We start from the raw sequence: 19,132 nt of genomic DNA, 5'->3' as shown, positions 1-19,132 counted from the left end.
GTCCATAATAATAATGATCAATAATTAGTAATCCATTGATCAAAATAAAAAAAATGCTTATACATAATCTAATAATAAATTCAATTATATAACTTCCAACTTAGTCTTATGTTACACCTAAATTTATCATTATAAGACATTATGTTATGTTAATATTTAATTAATTTTTTGCTTTTAAAAAATATTAATACTGTGTTCCTGAGTTTAAATTTAGAGAGAAAAAAAATATTTGTACTAATTTATTGTAGAGAGAAAGATAATTATAATAATAATTATATGAATATTTTATCATATCTCTACTCTCTTTTTTTTTCAAAATTTAGGAACACAACAAAAAAAATTACTGATCAAAGGGAACATAGTGTAAGATTTTGAAGTAAATAAAAGTCCCCTATATCATCCCACTAAGATGTTTCCGGGCCTGAAGTGTTTGACTTACAGTTGGGGTTTGAACCGGCCCGGTTCGGTCCGGATTTTTTAGGATTTCCGTACAAACCGGTCCCGAATGAGCTGTTCAAACCCGCACAATATGGCCGGCTCTAACAGGAGGAGTATACAAAACTTGCTCTCTCCCACGCGTGATAGAATGCAATATATTTGAATAGTTGAAGTTGAAAACTAATATCGGATTTAACTACTATTGTAGTATTGTACTTGTACCTAACTTCACTCTCTCTACTCTTATATATATTCTAGCCTGCTCTTCATATTTTCTCAATCAACAAATTCACAAGCCTAACAAACTCAACTTCTAACTCTAGCTAGCTCTTACATCAAATGGCTACCATGAACATTTGTCACAACAACTTCCCGCTTACCAGCAACTAACAAGCTGAAAATCGTCGTCCGACGATTCGAGGCTTTCAGGAAACTGCACAAGAGGCTCAAAAATCTATAAAGAAGAACACTCGTTTAGCTGAATCAATTTCTAATATGTTGCATCTTCGTATTGAGAAACCTGCACCAAAGAATTTAAGTAACATGACTAGTTCACATGTCGATGTTGAGGAGAAGCATGACACGCCAACTTTGTCACCTAAGGAAGATATTTCTGATAAGTGGCGCCAAATTCAAGGCTCTTCCGGTTGGGGAGATCTTCTTGATCCGTTACACCCGTGCCTTAGACGAGAAATTCTTAAATATGGGGAATTTGCACAAGCTACTTATGATGCTTTTGATTTTGATTCTTTTTCGGAGTATTGTGGAAGTTGTAGGTTTAGTCGTAACAATCTTTTTGGTAAATTAGGACTTGATAACCATGGTTACGATGTGTCTAAGTACATTTATGCGATGTCACACGTTGATGTTCCTCAGTGGCTAAAGAAATCTCACATAATGGATTCGTGGAGCAAAGACTCGAATTGGATGGGGTATGTTGCAGTGAGTGATGACAATGAATCTCGAAGAATTGGTAGAAGAGATGTAGTTGTCGCATGGCGTGGCACAGTGGCACCAACAGAGTGGTACGAAGATTTACAAAGAAAATTAGAGCCTATTGGAGAAGGGGAAGCAAAAGTTGAACATAGATTCCTTGGCATTTACAAATCCAAAAATGAGTCCACAAGGTATAACAAGTCAAGTGCCTCCGGGCAAGTCATTAGAGAAGTTAAAAAGTTAGTCAATTTGTACAAAGAAAGAGGGGAAGAAGTGAGAATTACCATTACCGGCCATAGTCTTGGTGGCGCATTGGCAGTACTAAACGCATATGAGACGGCGACTCTTGTACCTAATGTCCCCATCACCGTTGTTTCATTTGGTGCACCTAGAGTAGGAAATATTGCATTTAGAGATGAACTTCATAAAAAGGGGGTCAAAACATTACGAATTGTTATCAAGCAGGATTTTGTTCCTCGAATGCCTGGAATTGTGCTAAACGAAAGCTTACAGAAGTTTAATGATATAACCGGAACACTGGAGTGGGTTTACACACATGTTGGAGCTGAACTGAAGCTCGATGTTAGAGCTTCACCTTACCTTAAACGAGGATTCAACGTACTAGGGTATCATAGCCTAGAAACATACCTTCATCTGGTAGATGGATTTGTGAGCACAAAGTCCTCGTTCAGAACAGAGGCTCGAAGGGATGTTGCACTAGTAAACAAGGTGTGTGATATGCTTGTAGAAGAATTAAGGATTCCACATTTTTGGTATCAAATGGCTAACAAGGGATTAGTATGTAATAATCATGGAAGGTGGGTTAAACCCAAAAGGGACCCTGAAGATGTACCTTCACCTACTACTACTAGTGAAGGACAACATAATGTATTTAGTCAGATACAATCTAATTTACAAGGAGCTTCAATTATTCATATGGTACTTGAATCAGATTGTGCACTAGTTTGGTATGATACATAATTTCTCAAATCTGCATGCTATTACCACACATTTAATTAGTGATTACCTAACTATGTATAGTCCTCAACTGAAGTTAATCTCAGGTCTTGCACATCATACTGTCGTAGATTAGCCACAGAAGGCTAGCAGGAACCTCAGTAGTTACTGTATACCAAGAGGTCCACTACAAAGAAGATACACACTTTTCGCCTGTTTTTGCACTACTAAACATTTCCAGGCATATGATAAAACAATTACTAGAAAATTGTCATATTGCAGAAACCTTAAGGCCACTTGAAACATCACAGATTATCACAAGTTCCACAACCACCATGTTCAAGAAATGTTTCCGGAGATCATTTTAATAGGACTTCTCACTTTGTGCGATCACTCATCATTTCAGACTTTTCAAAATCAATTCCCTACTCGAGCACATGACTCTTCCCAGAACTAAAGAACACTAATTATTTAGCCCTGTTTCTTGAAATACTTAAAACTTTTACTTTACCAGTTTAAATCTAATCTAGAGGAATGCATAGTGAACACTTACATAAATTGCTATAAGAATAGGTCTTTTTTCTATGCGAGCTTATTTCCTAATCTTTAACAATGATTTAGGAACTTCGTATATATAATAAGAAAAAGCAGCTAGATTTGAAGTAAATGTTTTGGTATTGTATATTGAGCTTACATCACACATTACAGAGGGGACAAGGGTTTAATTTTTTAACAGTTTTATAGCAACTTTATAAAGAATAAACTACACAGAAACTGCAAGTCTTTTTTATACAGATAAAAGAAGATACCAACAAAAATTAGAGGAACAAAGATCATCATGGAACAATGTTAACTGGCCTAAAAAGTACATCACCTAAAATAAGAAAAATTTAAGTGAAATTCTTCTGAGTACCAGAAAATAGAGCTTACCAAATATAGATCAAAGTGCTCAGGGAATCTTCTGTTAGTTGGTTTTAGCTTGTGTATTATCTAAATCCCCATGTTAGCTAAGCTCCTCCACCATTTAACAGTAGTAGATTTGTCTACAGAAAGAGGTGCATGTTTCAATTATGCTACATGACTTTGTTCAGTTCTTGATTCCTATCCATTTCACCTATTCCTTCTGGTTGGCAAAAGTATTATTCTATTTTCAAAACATACTGATATATCTTTCTTTTAAAACTTAAAGAACACAACTTTTTCTTTTAAAAAAATTCCTTTCTTTCCTATTCTATTCTATTTACATGAATGTCCCATTTCAATTATACAAGTGGGATGCACCAGAGGAAGACAAAAAATTTCAGCACATGAAAAATAAACTGCTATTATCAGATATGGACACTAGATAAAATAATTCAGCCCCCCAAATTGACCATACTACAATATGCTAGTCCTGATCCTAGACTTTTTTTATTTATTTTTTCAAAAGGAGAACTTCATAGAGACTATAATTGTATTATAGTTGTAACACCATAACAAAATAACTTGAATATCTTTGTTTCTCTGTATTCATGGAGAAAAACAAAGTTCTTCATATAGTAATGTTTCCATGGCTAGCCATAGGACATCTCAGACCTTTTCTTCACTTGTCCAAGATATTAGCACAAAAAGGTCATAAAATTTTCTTTGTTTCAACCCCAAGAAACATCCAAAGACTCCCAAAAATTCCCTCAAATTTAGTCCATCTCATTGATTTAGTCACCTTATCATTGCCTGAGGTTGAGAACTTATCTCCACATGAAGAATCTTCCATGGACATACCGAACTCGAAAGCGCAGTTCTTGAAAATAGCCTTCGATTTACTAAAATCAGATTTATTAACTTTTCTTGAAACTACAAGGCCAAAACCTGATTGGATACTCTATGACTATGCTTCTTATTGGTTACCTTCACTTGCAACTGAGCTTGGCATTTCAACAGCTTACTTATGCCTATTCAGTGCTGCTTTTATGGCTTTTGTTGGACCACCTTCATATTTGATCAGTGGGAAGGATGGAAGATCAAAAGGTGAGGATTATACTGTGGTGCCTAAATGGGTTCCAATTGAATCTGATGTCGCGTATCGCCTCCATGAAATCATGAAGAATGTTGATGGTGAATCTGGGAATGAATCAGGTACATCTGATTCTGTTAGATTTGGTGTTTCTATTGCTGAATGTGACCTGGTTTTGATTAGAACTAGTATCGAGTTTGAGCCTGAATGGTTCTATCTGGTTTGTGATCTTTACAAGAAACCAGTAGTGCCAGTTGGACTATTGCCACCATGTGATAATAATACTGAATTTAATGATGATGATGAATCGAGTTATATTAAGGAGTGGTTGGACAAGCAGAAGGCCAACAGCGTTTTATATGCTGCACTAGGGAGTGAGGCAGTGCTGAGTCAGGAAGAATTGAGTAAGCTGGCTCATGCATTGGAGCGCTCCGGGCTGCCCTTTTTTTGGGTCCTAAGAGAGCCTCCCTGGTCGGGGAATGGATCACAGCTACAACTACTTCCCGATGGGTTTATTGAACGAGTCAAAAGTCGAGGAATCGTTCATGTTGGATGGGTTCCACAAGTTAAGATACTAAGTCATTCAGCTGTTGGAGGTTTCTTGACTCATTGTGGTTGGAACTCAGTCATAGAGGCACTTGGATGTGGGCGAGTTTTAATACTTTTTCCAGTAATGAATGATCAAGGAATAAATGCTAGGATTTTGAGTGGAAAGAAAGTTGGTTTTGAAATTCCGAGGAACGAGAAAGATGGGACATTCGAAATTGACACAGTTGCAGATTTGTTGAGAATGGCTATGGTGAGTCAAGAGGGTGAATCAGTGAGGAACAATGCAAAAGAGATGATGGAATTGTTTGGAAATGGGATCAGGAATGAAGAATACATTGAAAATTTTGCATCACAACTTGAAAGTATTAGGGCCTCCCATTCAATAGTAAAAGAATTCTAAATGAATAATTTTGAAGATCAAGTAGTTTCATATTGTGTTTTACCCTTTGGTTGAATTGTATGGCATGTTAGCATGTGCGGTAGAACATCTCTGAGGGAGCTTGCTCTTTTTGCTCTACCAATGCTAGCCTGCCTGTTTTAAGTCATTTTGTTTAAACCTTACAAAGATGGCATCTCAAAATCTTCATACAAAGTAAAGAATAACCTTCAGTAAGCGTCTGAGGAGTTCATCAACAGCAGAAGACGACTTTTTACAGCTTTCATAATCTGTAAGTTACTTTTCTTCTACAGGGACTCCATTTATACTGATCTTCGCAAAGAAACCTGTGTAAGTGATCCAAATGGAGGCTAGTCAACAACTGACCAGGAGCTGAATTAATTTTTTGTTAGATATATACACATATGTTAAAGCCATAACACCAATTCAGCCTAACAGGTCATCAGTGAAGATTAAAGTCATATTGAACAAAATTACAGAATGATACAGCAAGTAACCATGGGAAGAAGTGCCATATACACAAAATTTCATAGTTAATGCCTGAAGTCACAAGCCAGACAACTGAAACAAGTTAAAAAGAAAACATGTAAAGCACTGTATAATTAAAAGAGTATGCAGTCAAAACAGGTACAAAAACGAGAAATTTAAAGCTATCGCACATGAGATTTCTTTTCTCTTATCTTTTCGGTATCATTTCACAGCTTATTGTTATGAATCACTGATTACGATCAAACAATCCAAATGCAAAGCAAGCTGTAAAGAGAAACACAAGACCAAGTATGTAGATATTTACTTATCTTTTGCTTGTTCCTCCTTGAACTACATGTATCGATTAAGCTACTCAGTTTTTTAATCTTCAAATAGGATGGCTTCTGTACAAGAATTATGCAACGCTGATTTCTAAGACATGTATACATATTTTTGGAATCAAGAATCAATTAAATAATTCTCAGTACTCAAATTAAAAGAAAAATTACCTGTAACCGTAAGAAACAGTTAGAGTGCAGCTTAAATTCTCTCAGTTTTTGCAATTTCTTTTAAACTTTTCTTGCTTGCTGTCCCGAGATAACTGATTGCAGCACGTAATGGCGTGGGAGAATTGAGAAGAAGAGCGACATTAATATAGCTTGTTTATTCTTTTTACTATCAATTTCTATGCATTTCTATACATCTGTATCCTTTTCCTGGAAAGACAAGGAAGTGATCAGCACGAAATTAAACAAGGAAGCAAATGTTGCCAAAAAGAACACATGCACAAATTTTCTCGATCGAATACAAAAACAGATTATAAATTCCAAATAATAGTACACATCATTCTATGATAGTCATGACCCGATAGATGCATCAAACTTAAATGTACATGTAAGCTGCAGAAACTATACACTCCTATATGTGCTCTGTACTGTTAGCCAAGCACAGACTACAAACCCCTAAAATCCATATAATTATGTTCATCAAGCAGAAGATACAGTTCTGGAAATTTGTGACACAGCATCTTCAAACTGATCATCGTCCAACTTCTCAAAAGCCAAAGAAGGTGGAATAAATGATTTGAATACAAATTCCATGTTAGGTCCTTCCTTCAGATCCTCCCGAGCAACCTCCAAAGCTGTGTCGTGGAATGATCTATAAAATTTCGTTGAGCAAACATATGTAAAGATGTAGGAAAAGAATGGTAGTGGTATTAGAATTGGCGTGTAATAGAACTTGTTCACTCCAAAGTAACCAAACATTGTGACTTGGAATAAAATCAAGGCAGCTACAATGCGAGTATGTATGTGAGGCCACATCTGTCCGTAGCTTTCATACGAAGGAACAAAGACTTTTAGCACCTGTTTAAGCAGAATATTATCAGAAAATGTTTGAGCCTAAGTAGGTAATCTTTATTAAAAGTAGAGAGATGAATCAATAAGAGAATGAATCCGATAATGTGTTCATAATAAAGGCAAGAAGTGTTAATGAGAGCTACATTATACTCCAATTTTATGAAAGTCGAAGTATGTAGGCATGCATGTATACAATCAGCTCAAGTAGCATTTTATAATAAGATGGAATGGTAAATTAAACTATGGTTTTTACCTGATTCCGAAGAACGAGCCAACCCACGCCAAAGTATATCACCCCAAATGGAATAATAATAGGAGCAATAACACTATAGCAGAAGACGATTGTAAGAATAAGCAGATCGCTAGGAATTCTAGTACCATAATTAAGGTCACGAGGAGTCCAAGCTTCCTTCAATTCGGCCTCAGTTATACATAAATACTTCCTTTTCAGGTGATATATGATTAAAGGAACTAATCTGGAGAGCTCAAACCCATAGCCGACGAAGAACCTGAATGTATTCAAACATCAGTTACTCTCATGGATTAGATAGATTAAAACAATCAGATTCTCAAACCCCTATCTCCCTACTGCCTCTGAATATTCACCTCCAAAAGTAATAAAAAAGAGAGGAATAATTTATCATTCAATTATTCCACACTATAGTTTAGGTGATGCTTTAATACCTAATCGTTTGTGGCTCAACTAACTCATTCTTGCAATTTAGTGATTCCTTTGTACATTATAGACTTGCATTTGTTCCTACTATTATGTCATGAGTAACAGTTTTATAATAGCTTCTAGACAGTAATATATAATTTTAGTCAACCAAAGAAGGGGCAATTATCACCAGACGTATCACGATAAGTTGGTGGTCAAAGTACACTAACAATTGAAAGCAAGTAAAAATGAAGATGGCACAGAAATGAAGATGTATCTTACTTGAGAGCCACAAAAGTCAAGAAGAATGTTGCATTGCCGGGAATGCTTTTTGCTAGTAGAGGAATAATATCGCCTGGACTCTTCTGGATGGTTTTGAATGTACTAAAAAGAGTCCCACCCAGTGTAACACCAATAAAAACATTCAACACGGAGAAATAAAAAAACTTTCCAGAAGCGGCCCTAACAACATGGCTTTGCGAAGGAATTCCCTCAGCCTTGGATAAAAATAAAAGCAATTTTGGAAGCATAGAAAGAAATACAATAAGTGCTAGCTGAGGAAGGTAGGCTTCTAACACTGTTCTAAGTGCATCCTTCTTCACCCATGGCTTTATAAATGGGAGTAATTTTTTCAGGTTTTCCAGAGTTGTAAATGCAGAAACTAAGCCAATTGGAATCATGTAGAATGCTATAGTCAGAAAGACAATGAAATAAACCATATATTGTCTTATCTGCCTACTATAGAACTGTTTTGTAAGATTATCCCATATAACTTGACGGGGTTCAGGAGCATTTACAACAGTCCATGTGTCATCCATGCGGGCATGTAGGTTCTGAGCTGCAGATGCTGCACTTAGTCTACTGTTGAAGAAAATAAGAGCAGAAGCTTGCTGTTTCTCTTTAAGAACCGCTTTCTGTTCATCTTCTAATTTGGTGATCAGCTCATTAATTTTTTCAGTACAGTAGTCCATTGTATCTACCTTAGCACCAATGAGACCAAGGAAACCAGTTCTGTTCTTTGGCCTCTTTCCATCAGGCTTTCCTTTTTCTTTAGACTCGGCATATACAGCTTCAGCATGTGCAAGCTTCTTTTTGTACCCTTCCAACTCCTGCCATATAGCGTTGACCTAACCAAATGAAGCAATATCAAGCTAAAGATATTTTCAACATACAGAAATTGTATTAAAGAAAGAATCGCCTCTTCAATCCGATTCAATGTGTGTGCCGTTCTAATCAGATTTAGTTGGATGGGTCAATTTATATGTCCCATAGGAGGTTAAAAGAAAGTCGGTGCCAAGTGCCAGCACAAACGATGTGAGAGGTTATCGTGTAGTTGTAAATATGTGTGATCAAAGGCAGCTTAAGTATGGGGAAGTAATAAATTACATATCCAGATAAGTTTTCATCATAAATTCTCTGCACAAATTCGGAGAAGATGTTTGTAGATGTAGAATGCTCTCAGCAAACAATAATTAAATGATTAACCTTGCAGATGAAGGCCACGCATATTTTATGCTATATCATGTATTCCCTGTTAGTGAGAAAGCATTATCTAAACGTTGAAGAATGTCTACACATGGCATTGACATAGAGATAACTGAATTGAGATGATGTACCTTATTGTTGTCTGTAATCACCATTGATCTATAGAATGTGTCTGGATAAAGTGCTTTAAAATATGAATCAACTTGCTCCTTTCTAGTCTGATCTGCAGGAGGATCAGGTATGTCTCTAACTAGAACAGCAAATTGCTCAGCTTTCACTTCAGGTGACATTAGAGCAGCAGCTCTCAAATTAGATACATGACCATATGCCCGCCACAATAAGTAATATGTTACAAATGAAACCCAATAGACGGCAAAGACAAATGCCCATAACCGATTACTTTTTTCCTGCAACCACAGTCGGGAAAACATAAACAAGTTCATAACACATCCTTCAATTCCTTTTCTTTCAATATCATGTTAAAGAGAGGTGTTGAGGAGGTTGACTAAAAGAAGCATGCACAAATAGTGACAGGAACAAGAAATTGTCAAACTTACTTTAATGTTTCCCATAGATAATTTGTCAAGGTCGGTAAAAGTTCCATTGCTGGTAGTCTCGTTGCTTTTCCCTTGATCTGTAACAGCTAGTGGGAGAAGCAGAGGTAGTAGCACAAGGCCAGAAATGACCAATATTCCCAATGCTGAAAATAGAGACTAATAAATCACTTTTGGCTCAAATTTTTTAGCAACTTCAGGTGCCAGCTTTGTCAAATTCATAAAAATAAAACTATGTGAAGCTATTCAAGGATGTGCATAGAGACGTAAATGAGTCGAAGTGTGGGCGGGTTATTGAAGCACAGCTCTTAAATATTCAAATCCGAATCCACAATAATTGAAAGGAGTTCAAACTATTCAAATAAAATTTAGGGCTGAGCTTACTTCCTCCTGAACCTAGAAAAACTTCAAACCTATTTATAATTTTGTAAATTATAAGTCAAACTCGTTATATTCAAATATTTGTCAATATTTAGTGTTGTGAAATTGAGATTTTGGACCGAGATCTTTGTTAAATTTTCACAAACCAAGTTTCAAGCTTAAACTTAATGACTTGTTAAGCTCTCAGGCTCCAACTTTTGTCCATATAATTTCTTTAATGCTCCTCTGAATTCCACTAGAGTTCTCCTGATACTCTTCAAAATGCCACACTAATTTTCTGTTTACACTACATTCCACTCATGCTAACTTGACATTAATTTATGCAAAAGAAGATGGCAAATCACCAAAATATGACTTCAAACTGAATAGACCATTTTACAAACAAACTTAGCAATTAAACATTGATCTTTGCCTTTTAAATGCACAAAGTTAGTATGCAATTTAACATGAAAAGTAAAAACTTGGCTTTCATTGAAATTATACTTTAATTGTTCTAGACAATTAATAGTATTAAATTTGTAAAAAACACATTACCTAAAAATGTGTTCATCAATCAATCTATCAAAAGCTTAAGCCAGCTACTATAAAAGTCAAGTCAGAAAAGAAGTGCCATTAATGGAAAAATAAGTTCTGTACATTCTAAAACTTTAGTATAATGGTGCCAACCATATATAATAAACAAATTAAAATGTCTTTTATGTAAAAAGAAAAAGTAACATAAATTACAACATCTTAACAAATCTCCCTATGTTCTTTAATACTTGCCCAAATCAGCAATTGAACCCCAAATGACACTTTGTGCATGCACATTCAATTTACTGAATTTGACTGAGGACACTAATAACTTAAATCAAAATAACATGATAAATTGATAATTTTAAGGGTGCATCTTCAAATAAGAAAGATTAACACAAAACCAATATGTGAAAATGTATACATGTGACAAAAAATGGGTTAAAGAAAACATACCAGTAGCTAAAAACACAAAGTAGACAGCAGAATCAACACCAGAAACACATAAAACATCTTTCTCGGTAGAAGAAAATGCTTCTTGGATCCAAGTAAACGGGTTACGGGTCTTATACCCCGCATCATATGGATCCAACCCCTTCAAGATCCTGTTTGGATAATAAACCACATTGTTCCCTGGTTTTGTAGATAACCAAAAAAACAACAACATGAGCAGCAGAAAAATGATAAACGACGTCGCTAAGGACGTCAAGAAAGAGCTCAAATCCATCCGTGTATGTTTCTACAACAGAAATCTTGGTTGCTTAAAGAGGTTGGAGATGATGCATGTAATAAAAAGAAGTAAACGTTTAAAGAATAAGAGTATGTGTTTGGTAACTTAAACAATGTGTAAAGTTGGAGACAAAGAAATGAATAAATAAATGTTGCAAGCTATTTGTTGTTTGTTTTATCTTATATGCATCATGTATGCATGTAAGTAACCATGTATACCTGTGTGTGCTGGTTGTTAGAAGTTACACATATTCGTTAAGTACAGTTGGTGCATTGGGTGACGATGACAAGAAGAAAAGAGAAAGACAAGTTGGAAGAGCTGGAAAATAGATTACAGTGTCAATTATTGGCTTGTTTAGTTTAATGTGTAATTATGTAACTACGACCTTAAGACTTGAATAAACTAATCATTTTTGTTAGGAATTGTAAACTCTAACTAAGATTCTAACGAAAAGAAATTATAAGATCGGTGAAATGATCAATGTGACAAGTATTACAAAACCGGTGAAACATCCAACAAAGGCTACAAAGATGGACTTTTTGTTCACATTTTCATGTGACAACATTACAACTCACCCAATTCATTGGTATATTTAAATAAAGATTATATATTAAGGTAAAATATTTAGAAATAGGCTATTCCCATTGCACACTATTTTTTCACATCTCACACAAATGTATACATTTAAAAATAATCTATTCATATTACATCCAACATTTTTTTCACCCCTCACATATATGTGTATATTTAAAAATAGTCTATTCACATTGTACATAATATTTTTTGTTACAAGAGCAACTCCAAGTGCTATTTTATCCCTCTCCTAAGTCATATTTTAATAAAATTAACACAAAAATCATCTCCAACATTCTCCTTTTATCTCCCTACAAATTTAAAATTTTCAAAACTTTGCTTTTTATTAAGGAGCATATAATGCTAACTCAACTAATTTTATATTAGTATATAGCATTTTTCCTCTAAAATCTACTTACTGGCTATAGCATAGCCTAGTGTACGCCTAATTATTTTTAAAATAAATAGGGCTTAATTGAGTAGTATTGTTAGAATTGGATTATGATAAATGACTTAAAATTACATATAATTGAATTATAATAAATGACTTAAAATTTCATATAATAGTAGTTTATTTAGGAGTTTGTTAAGCAACTCTTGGAATTTGCTCTGATCTCTTACTTTTTATATTAAAAATTATTAAAGTCACAAACTACTATACCATGAATTTATATGAATATATATGTACCGGTTTATATTTGCAAATCTTATAAGATAACAAATTCTAAACGAAAAAGACAGTGACGCAAAATAAACATAATTTGATTTAACAATATTTATGTACAATTGTCAAACAAAAGGGGCTAGATATTATCTCCATTCTCCTTTATTTTAAAATTGACCATCCCCATCATGCATCACGTTATAATTGATTAAGTAATGATGTCCCTTAAGATATTTGCAGGACTTTTATCTTTTTTTTTGAGTAAGTAATGTTGTCACTTAACATATTTGCATTCAAGGACTTTTTATTTTATTTGATAAATGTTGCATAAGTTCAAAAGATAATACTCGAGAACCCTTTAATATATGAAATTAAATTTAGTATATACACTTAAAATTTTGTGAATATAATAACTTATTGTGTATGCGCCCTCGAAATCTCGAAATTTTCTAAGGGACTTTTATCGATTTTCATGGAAAGTTTTATCATTTCTTTCTTGGTTGTTTTCTTAGTTAAGTTTTTGTTTTTTCAATAATCTGCCATTTTACTTCAATTTTGTTTAGTCTGTGAGAGTTTAATTCATTTTTGGTGTATTTAGTGTTCTTCATGTCCGAAATTATTAATGAGCGGGATGTTTATGATTTTGATTTACTGATTAAAAAATTATGGGGTCACATGTACAACGATTGCTTAAAATAATAATTGGGCCAGTTTATCTTCAAAAAATCGCTTATTTACCTTTTCAAGAAAAAAGAATTCAATATCGATATGTTTAAGCATTTATTTTATTTTGATTATATTCACTGCCGAATGTGAAAATAAAAAAAATTGGGGGGTTCGAATTTTTTCCAATAATATTTGTTATTTTATATTTATTTTTAACTATATATCTATATTATTATATAAAAACGAAACACTAAAATATTGTTGGTAGTTGTCTAGTCTCCTGGTCACCTATTTTTAGTTATCCTCTAAATTTATAATTTTGTTTAACTTAAAATACCCTGAATAATATATTAATATTCACAATATAACTATCTAAATACAGATAAATTTTTAAGGCTATTTACATTATTCATCCGAATTTAAATAAAATTATATTATTGACCCGAATTAAAATAAAATATAAAAAAAACTGAAAATTTTAGTTATGTCAAAGTTTTTTTATTAGTAAGGAGTTTCTGCTTTGTGCTCTTGTCCCACCACACTACTAAGATAATATTATATGATATTTTATCAAATCGTCAACCTGACACACTTCCCAGTGATACTGAAGTGCCAGGCAGGAAGGAAGCTAAAGAGCAAGTCAAGACTATTACCTTAAGGTCTGGAAAAGTTGTTAATGCTGAAAAAGCAAAAGAAGGAGAAGCTGAAGTTGGTAATGAAGAAGCTAAGCAAAAGGAGAAAGCGGCGGAACCAAGGAAGACTACTGTTGAACACACTCTGCCTGAGGGTAATACAGGGGAGAAACAGCTCTATCCTCCACCACCTTTCCCTAAGAGATTGCAACAACAAAAGCTGTATAAGCAGTTCGGTAAGTTTTTAGAGGTGTTCAAGAAACTCCACATTAATATACCTTTCGCTGAGGTTCTGGAGCAAATGCCTAGTAATACGAAATTTATGAAGAGTATTCTTTCAAGGAAGGTGAAACTGGATGACCTGGAGATCGTTGCTTTAACGGAAGAATGCAGTGCTGCAACAAAAGTTACCTCCAAAGCTTAAAGATCCAGGTAGCTTCAACATTCCTTGCACCATTGGCAAGTTGTCTTTTGACAAGTGCCTCTGTGATTTGGGAGCAAGCATCAATCTGATGCCGTTGTCGATCTTCAAAAAGTTGAACTTGCCTGATCCAAAGGCCACCTACATGTCTCTACAATTGGCTGATCGTTCTATTACATACCCACGAGGCATAGTGGAGGATGTGCTAGTAAAAATGGATAAACTCTTCTTTCCTGCAGACTTTGTTATTCTGGATTTCGAGGAAGATCAGAAGATTCCCATAATCTTGGGGAGACCTTTCTTGGCTACAGGCCGTACCTTGATAGATGTGCAGAAAGGTGAACTTACTATGAGGGTGCAGGATCAGGATGTGACATTCAATGTATTCAAAGCGATGAAATTCCCTACAGATGATGAGGAGTGCTTAAAAGTGGATTTGATTGATTCTGCGGTTACTTCAGAACTTGATCATATGCTAATGTCTGATGCATTAGAGAAATCCTTAGTGGGGGAATTTGACAGTGATGATGAGGATGACAATGAGCAACTACAATATCTAAATGATTCTCCTTGGAGGCGAAAGCTAGACATGCCATTTGAATCTCTTGGTACTTCAGACCTCAAAAATGCTGAAGGAAAGCTCAAACCATCTATTGAGGAAGCACCTACCTTGGAGCTTAAACCATTGCCTGAACACTTGAGGTATGCTTTTTTAGGTGATGTATATACTCTAACTGTTATTATTGCATCTGACCTTTCAGGTAGTGAGGAGGACAAGCTCTTGAGGATCTTGAGAGAATTCAAATCGGCTATCGGATGGACTATAGCAGACATTAAGGGGATTATCCCTTCATACTGCATGCATAAGATTCTGCTAGAGGAGGGTAGTAAGCCGACTGTTGAGCAACAACGCATACTTAATCCTATCATGAAAGAAGAGGTGAAGAAAGAAATTCTGAAATGGCTGGATGCATGAATCATTTATCCTATTTCTGACAGTTCTTGGGTGAGCCCCGTGCAATGTGTACCTAAGAAAGGAAGTATTACGGTAGTATCAAATGAGAAGAACGAGCTCATCCCCACTCGAACAGTCACAAGATGGAGGGTCTGCATGGACTACAGAAAGTTGAACAAGGCCACGAGGAAGGATCACTTCCCTCTTCCATTTATTGATCAGATGTTTGACAGGCTGGCTGGTCACGAGTACTATTATCTTCTGGATGGTTATTCGGGTTATAATCAGATATGTATTACACCAGAGGATCAAGAAAAGACTACCTTCACTTGTCCATTTGGCACGTTTGCTTTTCGCAGAGTTTCGTTTGGCTTATGTGGCGCACCGGCCACTTTTCAGAGATGTATGATGGCTATATTCTCTGATATGATTGTAAATAATGTCGAGGTGTTCATGGACGACTTCTCCGTCTTTGGACATTCGTATGATGAATGTTTGAATAATCTTCGTGCAGTACTCAAAAGGTGTGTGGAAACTAATTTGGTGCTCAATTGGGAAAAATGTCACTTTATGGTGCGTGAATGCATTATTCTTGGGCATAAGGTCTCTAGTAAGGGTCTCGAGGTGGACAAAGCCAAGGTGGGAGTCATTGAAAATCTTCCACCACCTATTTCTGTGAAAGGAATCCGTAATTTTCTTGGTCATGCGGGTTTTTATAGGCGTTTCATCAAGGACTTTTCGAAGATATCTAAGCCGTTGTGCAACTTGCTTGAGAAGGATGTGCCTTTAAAATTTGATGATGAATGCTTGACGGCATTCGAGACTCTCAAGAAGAGTTAGATAACTGCACCAGTTATTACAGCACCTGACTGGACAGAGCCTTTTGAGATGATGTGTGATGCGAGTGATTATGCGGTAGGCGCAGTTCTTGGGCAGCGCAAGAATAATCTCTTTCATGTGGTCTACTATGCTAGCAAGACCTTAAATGGAGCTCAAATGAACTACACCACTACTGAGAAGGAGCTCTTGGCTATAGTCTTTGTTTTCGAAAAATTTCGATCTTATTTGCTTGGGACAAAGGTGACAGTGTTCACTGATCATGCAGCCATTCGCTATTTGGTTTCCAAGAAGGATTCGAAGCCCAGACTCATTCGTTGGGTGCTCTTGCTACAGGAATTTGAGTTAGAGATTAAGGATCGAAAAGGTACTGAGAATCAAGTAGCTGACCATCTCTCTAGATTGGAGAATCCCGAGTCTACTTCACATGATAAGACTTTGATCAATGAATCTTTTCCGGATGAGCAGTTGTTCGCAGTTCAGGAGGAAGAGCCATGGTTCGCAGATATTGTGAATTATCTTATCAGCAATATAATGCCTCCTAATTTGAATACAGCTCAAAAGAAGAAGTTTTTGCATGAGGTGAAGTGGTATATGTGGGATGAACCATATTTGTTTAGACAGGGAGCTGACCAGATCATCAGGAGATGTATCCCATTCTGTGAGACGGAGGGGATATTACGAGACTGCCACTCCACAGTTTATGGTGGACATTATGGTGGTGAGAAGACGGCATCTCGTATTCTGCAAGCATATTTTTTCTGGCCTACGTTGTTTAAGGATGCTCATCAGTTCCTTTTAAAGTGTGATCATTGCCAAATAGTGGGAAATCTTACGAGAAAGGATGAGATGCCGTTAAATGTGATGCTTGAAGTCGAGGTCTTTGATGTTTGGGGAATCGATTTCATGGGGCCATTTATCTCATCCTGCAATAATCAGTACATCTTGCTGGCAGTCGATTATGTCTCAAAATGGGTAGAAGTCAAAGCTCTGCCGACGAATGATGCAAAGGTAGTGTTGAATTTTCTTCATAAGCAGATTTTCACAAGGTTTGGAACGCCATGAGTAATCATAAGTGATGAAGGGTCGTATTTCTGCAACCGTAAGTTCACTTCTATGATGCAGCGCTACAATGTGAATCATCGTGTTGCTACTTCCTATCATCCGCAAACGAATGGTCAAGCGGAAGTGTCTAATAGAGAAATCAAGCACATTTTAGAGAAGGTTGTTTGTCCGTCAAGGAAGGATTGGTCTTTAAAGCTCGATGAAGCTGTTTGGGCTTACAGAACAGCATATAAGACTCCACTTGGGATGTCCCCATTTCAACTTGTGTATGGTAAGGGATGTCATTTACCTGCGGAGCTTGAGCATAAGGCTTATTGGGGATTGAAGAAGTTGAACCTGGATCTAGATGCAGCTGGAAAAAAGCGAATGCTTCAGCTAAATGAACTTGATGAATTTCGACTCCAAGCGTACGAGAACAACAAAATGTACAAGGAAAAAGTGAAAAGGTGGCACGACAGGAAGTTATATCCTAAGTCATTTGTGCCGGGGCAGCAAGTTCTTTTATTGAACTCTCGTCTCCGACTTTTTCCTGGGAAATTGAAATCAAGGCGGTCTGGACCTTTTATTGTCAAAACTGTGTTTCCACATGGAGCGGTGGAGATTTTTGAGAATGATCCGGACCAAGCATTCAAGGTTAATGGTCAGCGTTTGAAGCATTACTATGGGGACACGGCAAACCGGGAAGTGGTTAGTGCCGTTTTATTGTCAACTTGATTAAGGTACGCTACGTCAAGCTAATGACGAAAAAGAAGCGCTTCTTGGGAGGCAACCCATGATTTGTTGTTACAGGAACACTTAGAAGTTAGTAACCTATCCAAAACCACAAAAAAAATAAAAAAAATCAAAAAAATAGGGCAAGGAAATTTTTTTCCAGTAGACCCCTGAGCGCCCGCTCAGCTCTGCTGAGCGACCGCTCAGGGCCCGACTGGGAGAAATTTTTTTAAGTCTTATAAAATCCAAAAAAATCTGAAAAATAAAAAAACAAAACACAACCCCATTACCCACGACCTATTTCCCCATTATCCTATGTTTTTAACCCTCAAACCCACTCCTAATCAAATTTTACCCTAATCTCTACCCTATATATACATACAACTATTCCATATACTCCCATACACTTTCAAACCTTAAACTCTCTCCCATATTCAAAAACACAAATCTTAAACACTTTTTCTCAGTTTCAATGGCACCCAAGAGATCTAGGACTATTGATAACAACAGCACTGTCCCTACTGCTGATTCTTCAAGGGGTACTGCTGCGAGGCCTCGTTTGTTTGATAGGGCTGCTGAGGAGGAGTATACTAGGCTTCTGGGAAAGCCGATTTTGAAGGAGAGGGGATTCTTACCATCGAGGAGGGATGGGGAGTTGTTGCCAATGATTGTTGAGAAGGGTTGGATTGCTTTCTGTGAGTCTCCTGAAGCAGTTCCGATGAGCGTTGTTCGCGAGTTCTATGCGAACGCGAAGGCTAAAAAGAATGGTTATTCTGTTGTGCGGGGGATGACGGTGGATTATCACCCTGCAGTGATTCGCCGTGTGATTGGGCATCAACAGAGGAAGCCCACGGAGGAGAATTAGAATGAGAAGAATGCTGAGGATTTTGACTTGAATTTGATTTGTGCTACTCTCTGTAGGCCGGGCACAGTTTGGACCTTTAATACTGGGACTAACGAGTATCGCCATTTTCCGGCGATTGCGATGAATAGGTATGCCCGTGCATGAAATGCTTTTATTTGCGCTAATATTATGCCTACTTCACATGCACATGAGGTCACAGTTGAGAGAGCACAGTTGTTATGGGGTATTTTGAATGAAGAGTACTATGTGGACCTTGGTGAGTTCATCTACCATGGAATTCTGAAGTTTTTTAGGGGAGCTAAGCACATGAACATCCCTTATGCATC

At 36.3% G+C, this 19,132-nt stretch overlaps 3 protein-coding genes across 3 annotated transcripts; 2 read left to right on the top strand and 1 right to left on the bottom strand.

Annotated features, from left to right (window-relative positions):
* The first annotated feature begins 629 nt into the window (after positions 1 to 629).
* Positions 630 to 2,355, top strand: LOC141673759 (phospholipase A1-Igamma1, chloroplastic). The gene has a single exon (XM_074480501.1). The coding sequence runs from the start codon at positions 934 to 936 to the stop codon at positions 2,353 to 2,355; it is 1,422 nt and encodes a 473-aa protein (XP_074336602.1). The 5' UTR covers positions 630 to 933.
* A 1,347-nt stretch (positions 2,356 to 3,702) lies between these two features.
* Positions 3,703 to 5,667, top strand: LOC141671436 (UDP-glycosyltransferase 91C1). The gene has a single exon (XM_074477685.1). It carries the CDS (start codon positions 3,843 to 3,845, stop codon positions 5,271 to 5,273), a length of 1,431 nt encoding a protein of 476 aa, XP_074333786.1. The 5' UTR covers positions 3,703 to 3,842; the 3' UTR covers positions 5,274 to 5,667.
* Positions 5,668 to 6,527: 860 nt separating this feature from the next.
* Positions 6,528 to 11,592, bottom strand: LOC141671435 (CSC1-like protein ERD4). The gene is made up of 6 exons (XM_074477684.1): positions 11,144 to 11,592; positions 9,797 to 9,939; positions 9,371 to 9,646; positions 8,037 to 8,881; positions 7,350 to 7,605; positions 6,528 to 7,102 (listed from the first exon to the last, which is right to left on the bottom strand). The coding sequence occupies exons 1-6, from the start codon at positions 11,412 to 11,414 to the stop codon at positions 6,725 to 6,727; spliced, it is 2,169 nt and encodes a 722-aa protein (XP_074333785.1). The 5' UTR covers positions 11,415 to 11,592; the 3' UTR covers positions 6,528 to 6,724.
* Between the last annotated feature and the right edge of the window lie 7,540 nt (positions 11,593 to 19,132).

This window comes from Apium graveolens, chromosome 7, assembly GCF_009905375.1.
Source record: "Apium graveolens cultivar Ventura chromosome 7, ASM990537v1, whole genome shotgun sequence".
NCBI classification, from domain to species: domain Eukaryota; kingdom Viridiplantae; phylum Streptophyta; class Magnoliopsida; order Apiales; family Apiaceae; genus Apium; species Apium graveolens.
Note: the sequence above shows the minus strand (reverse complement) of the source record. Positions and strands in the feature narration are given on the sequence as shown.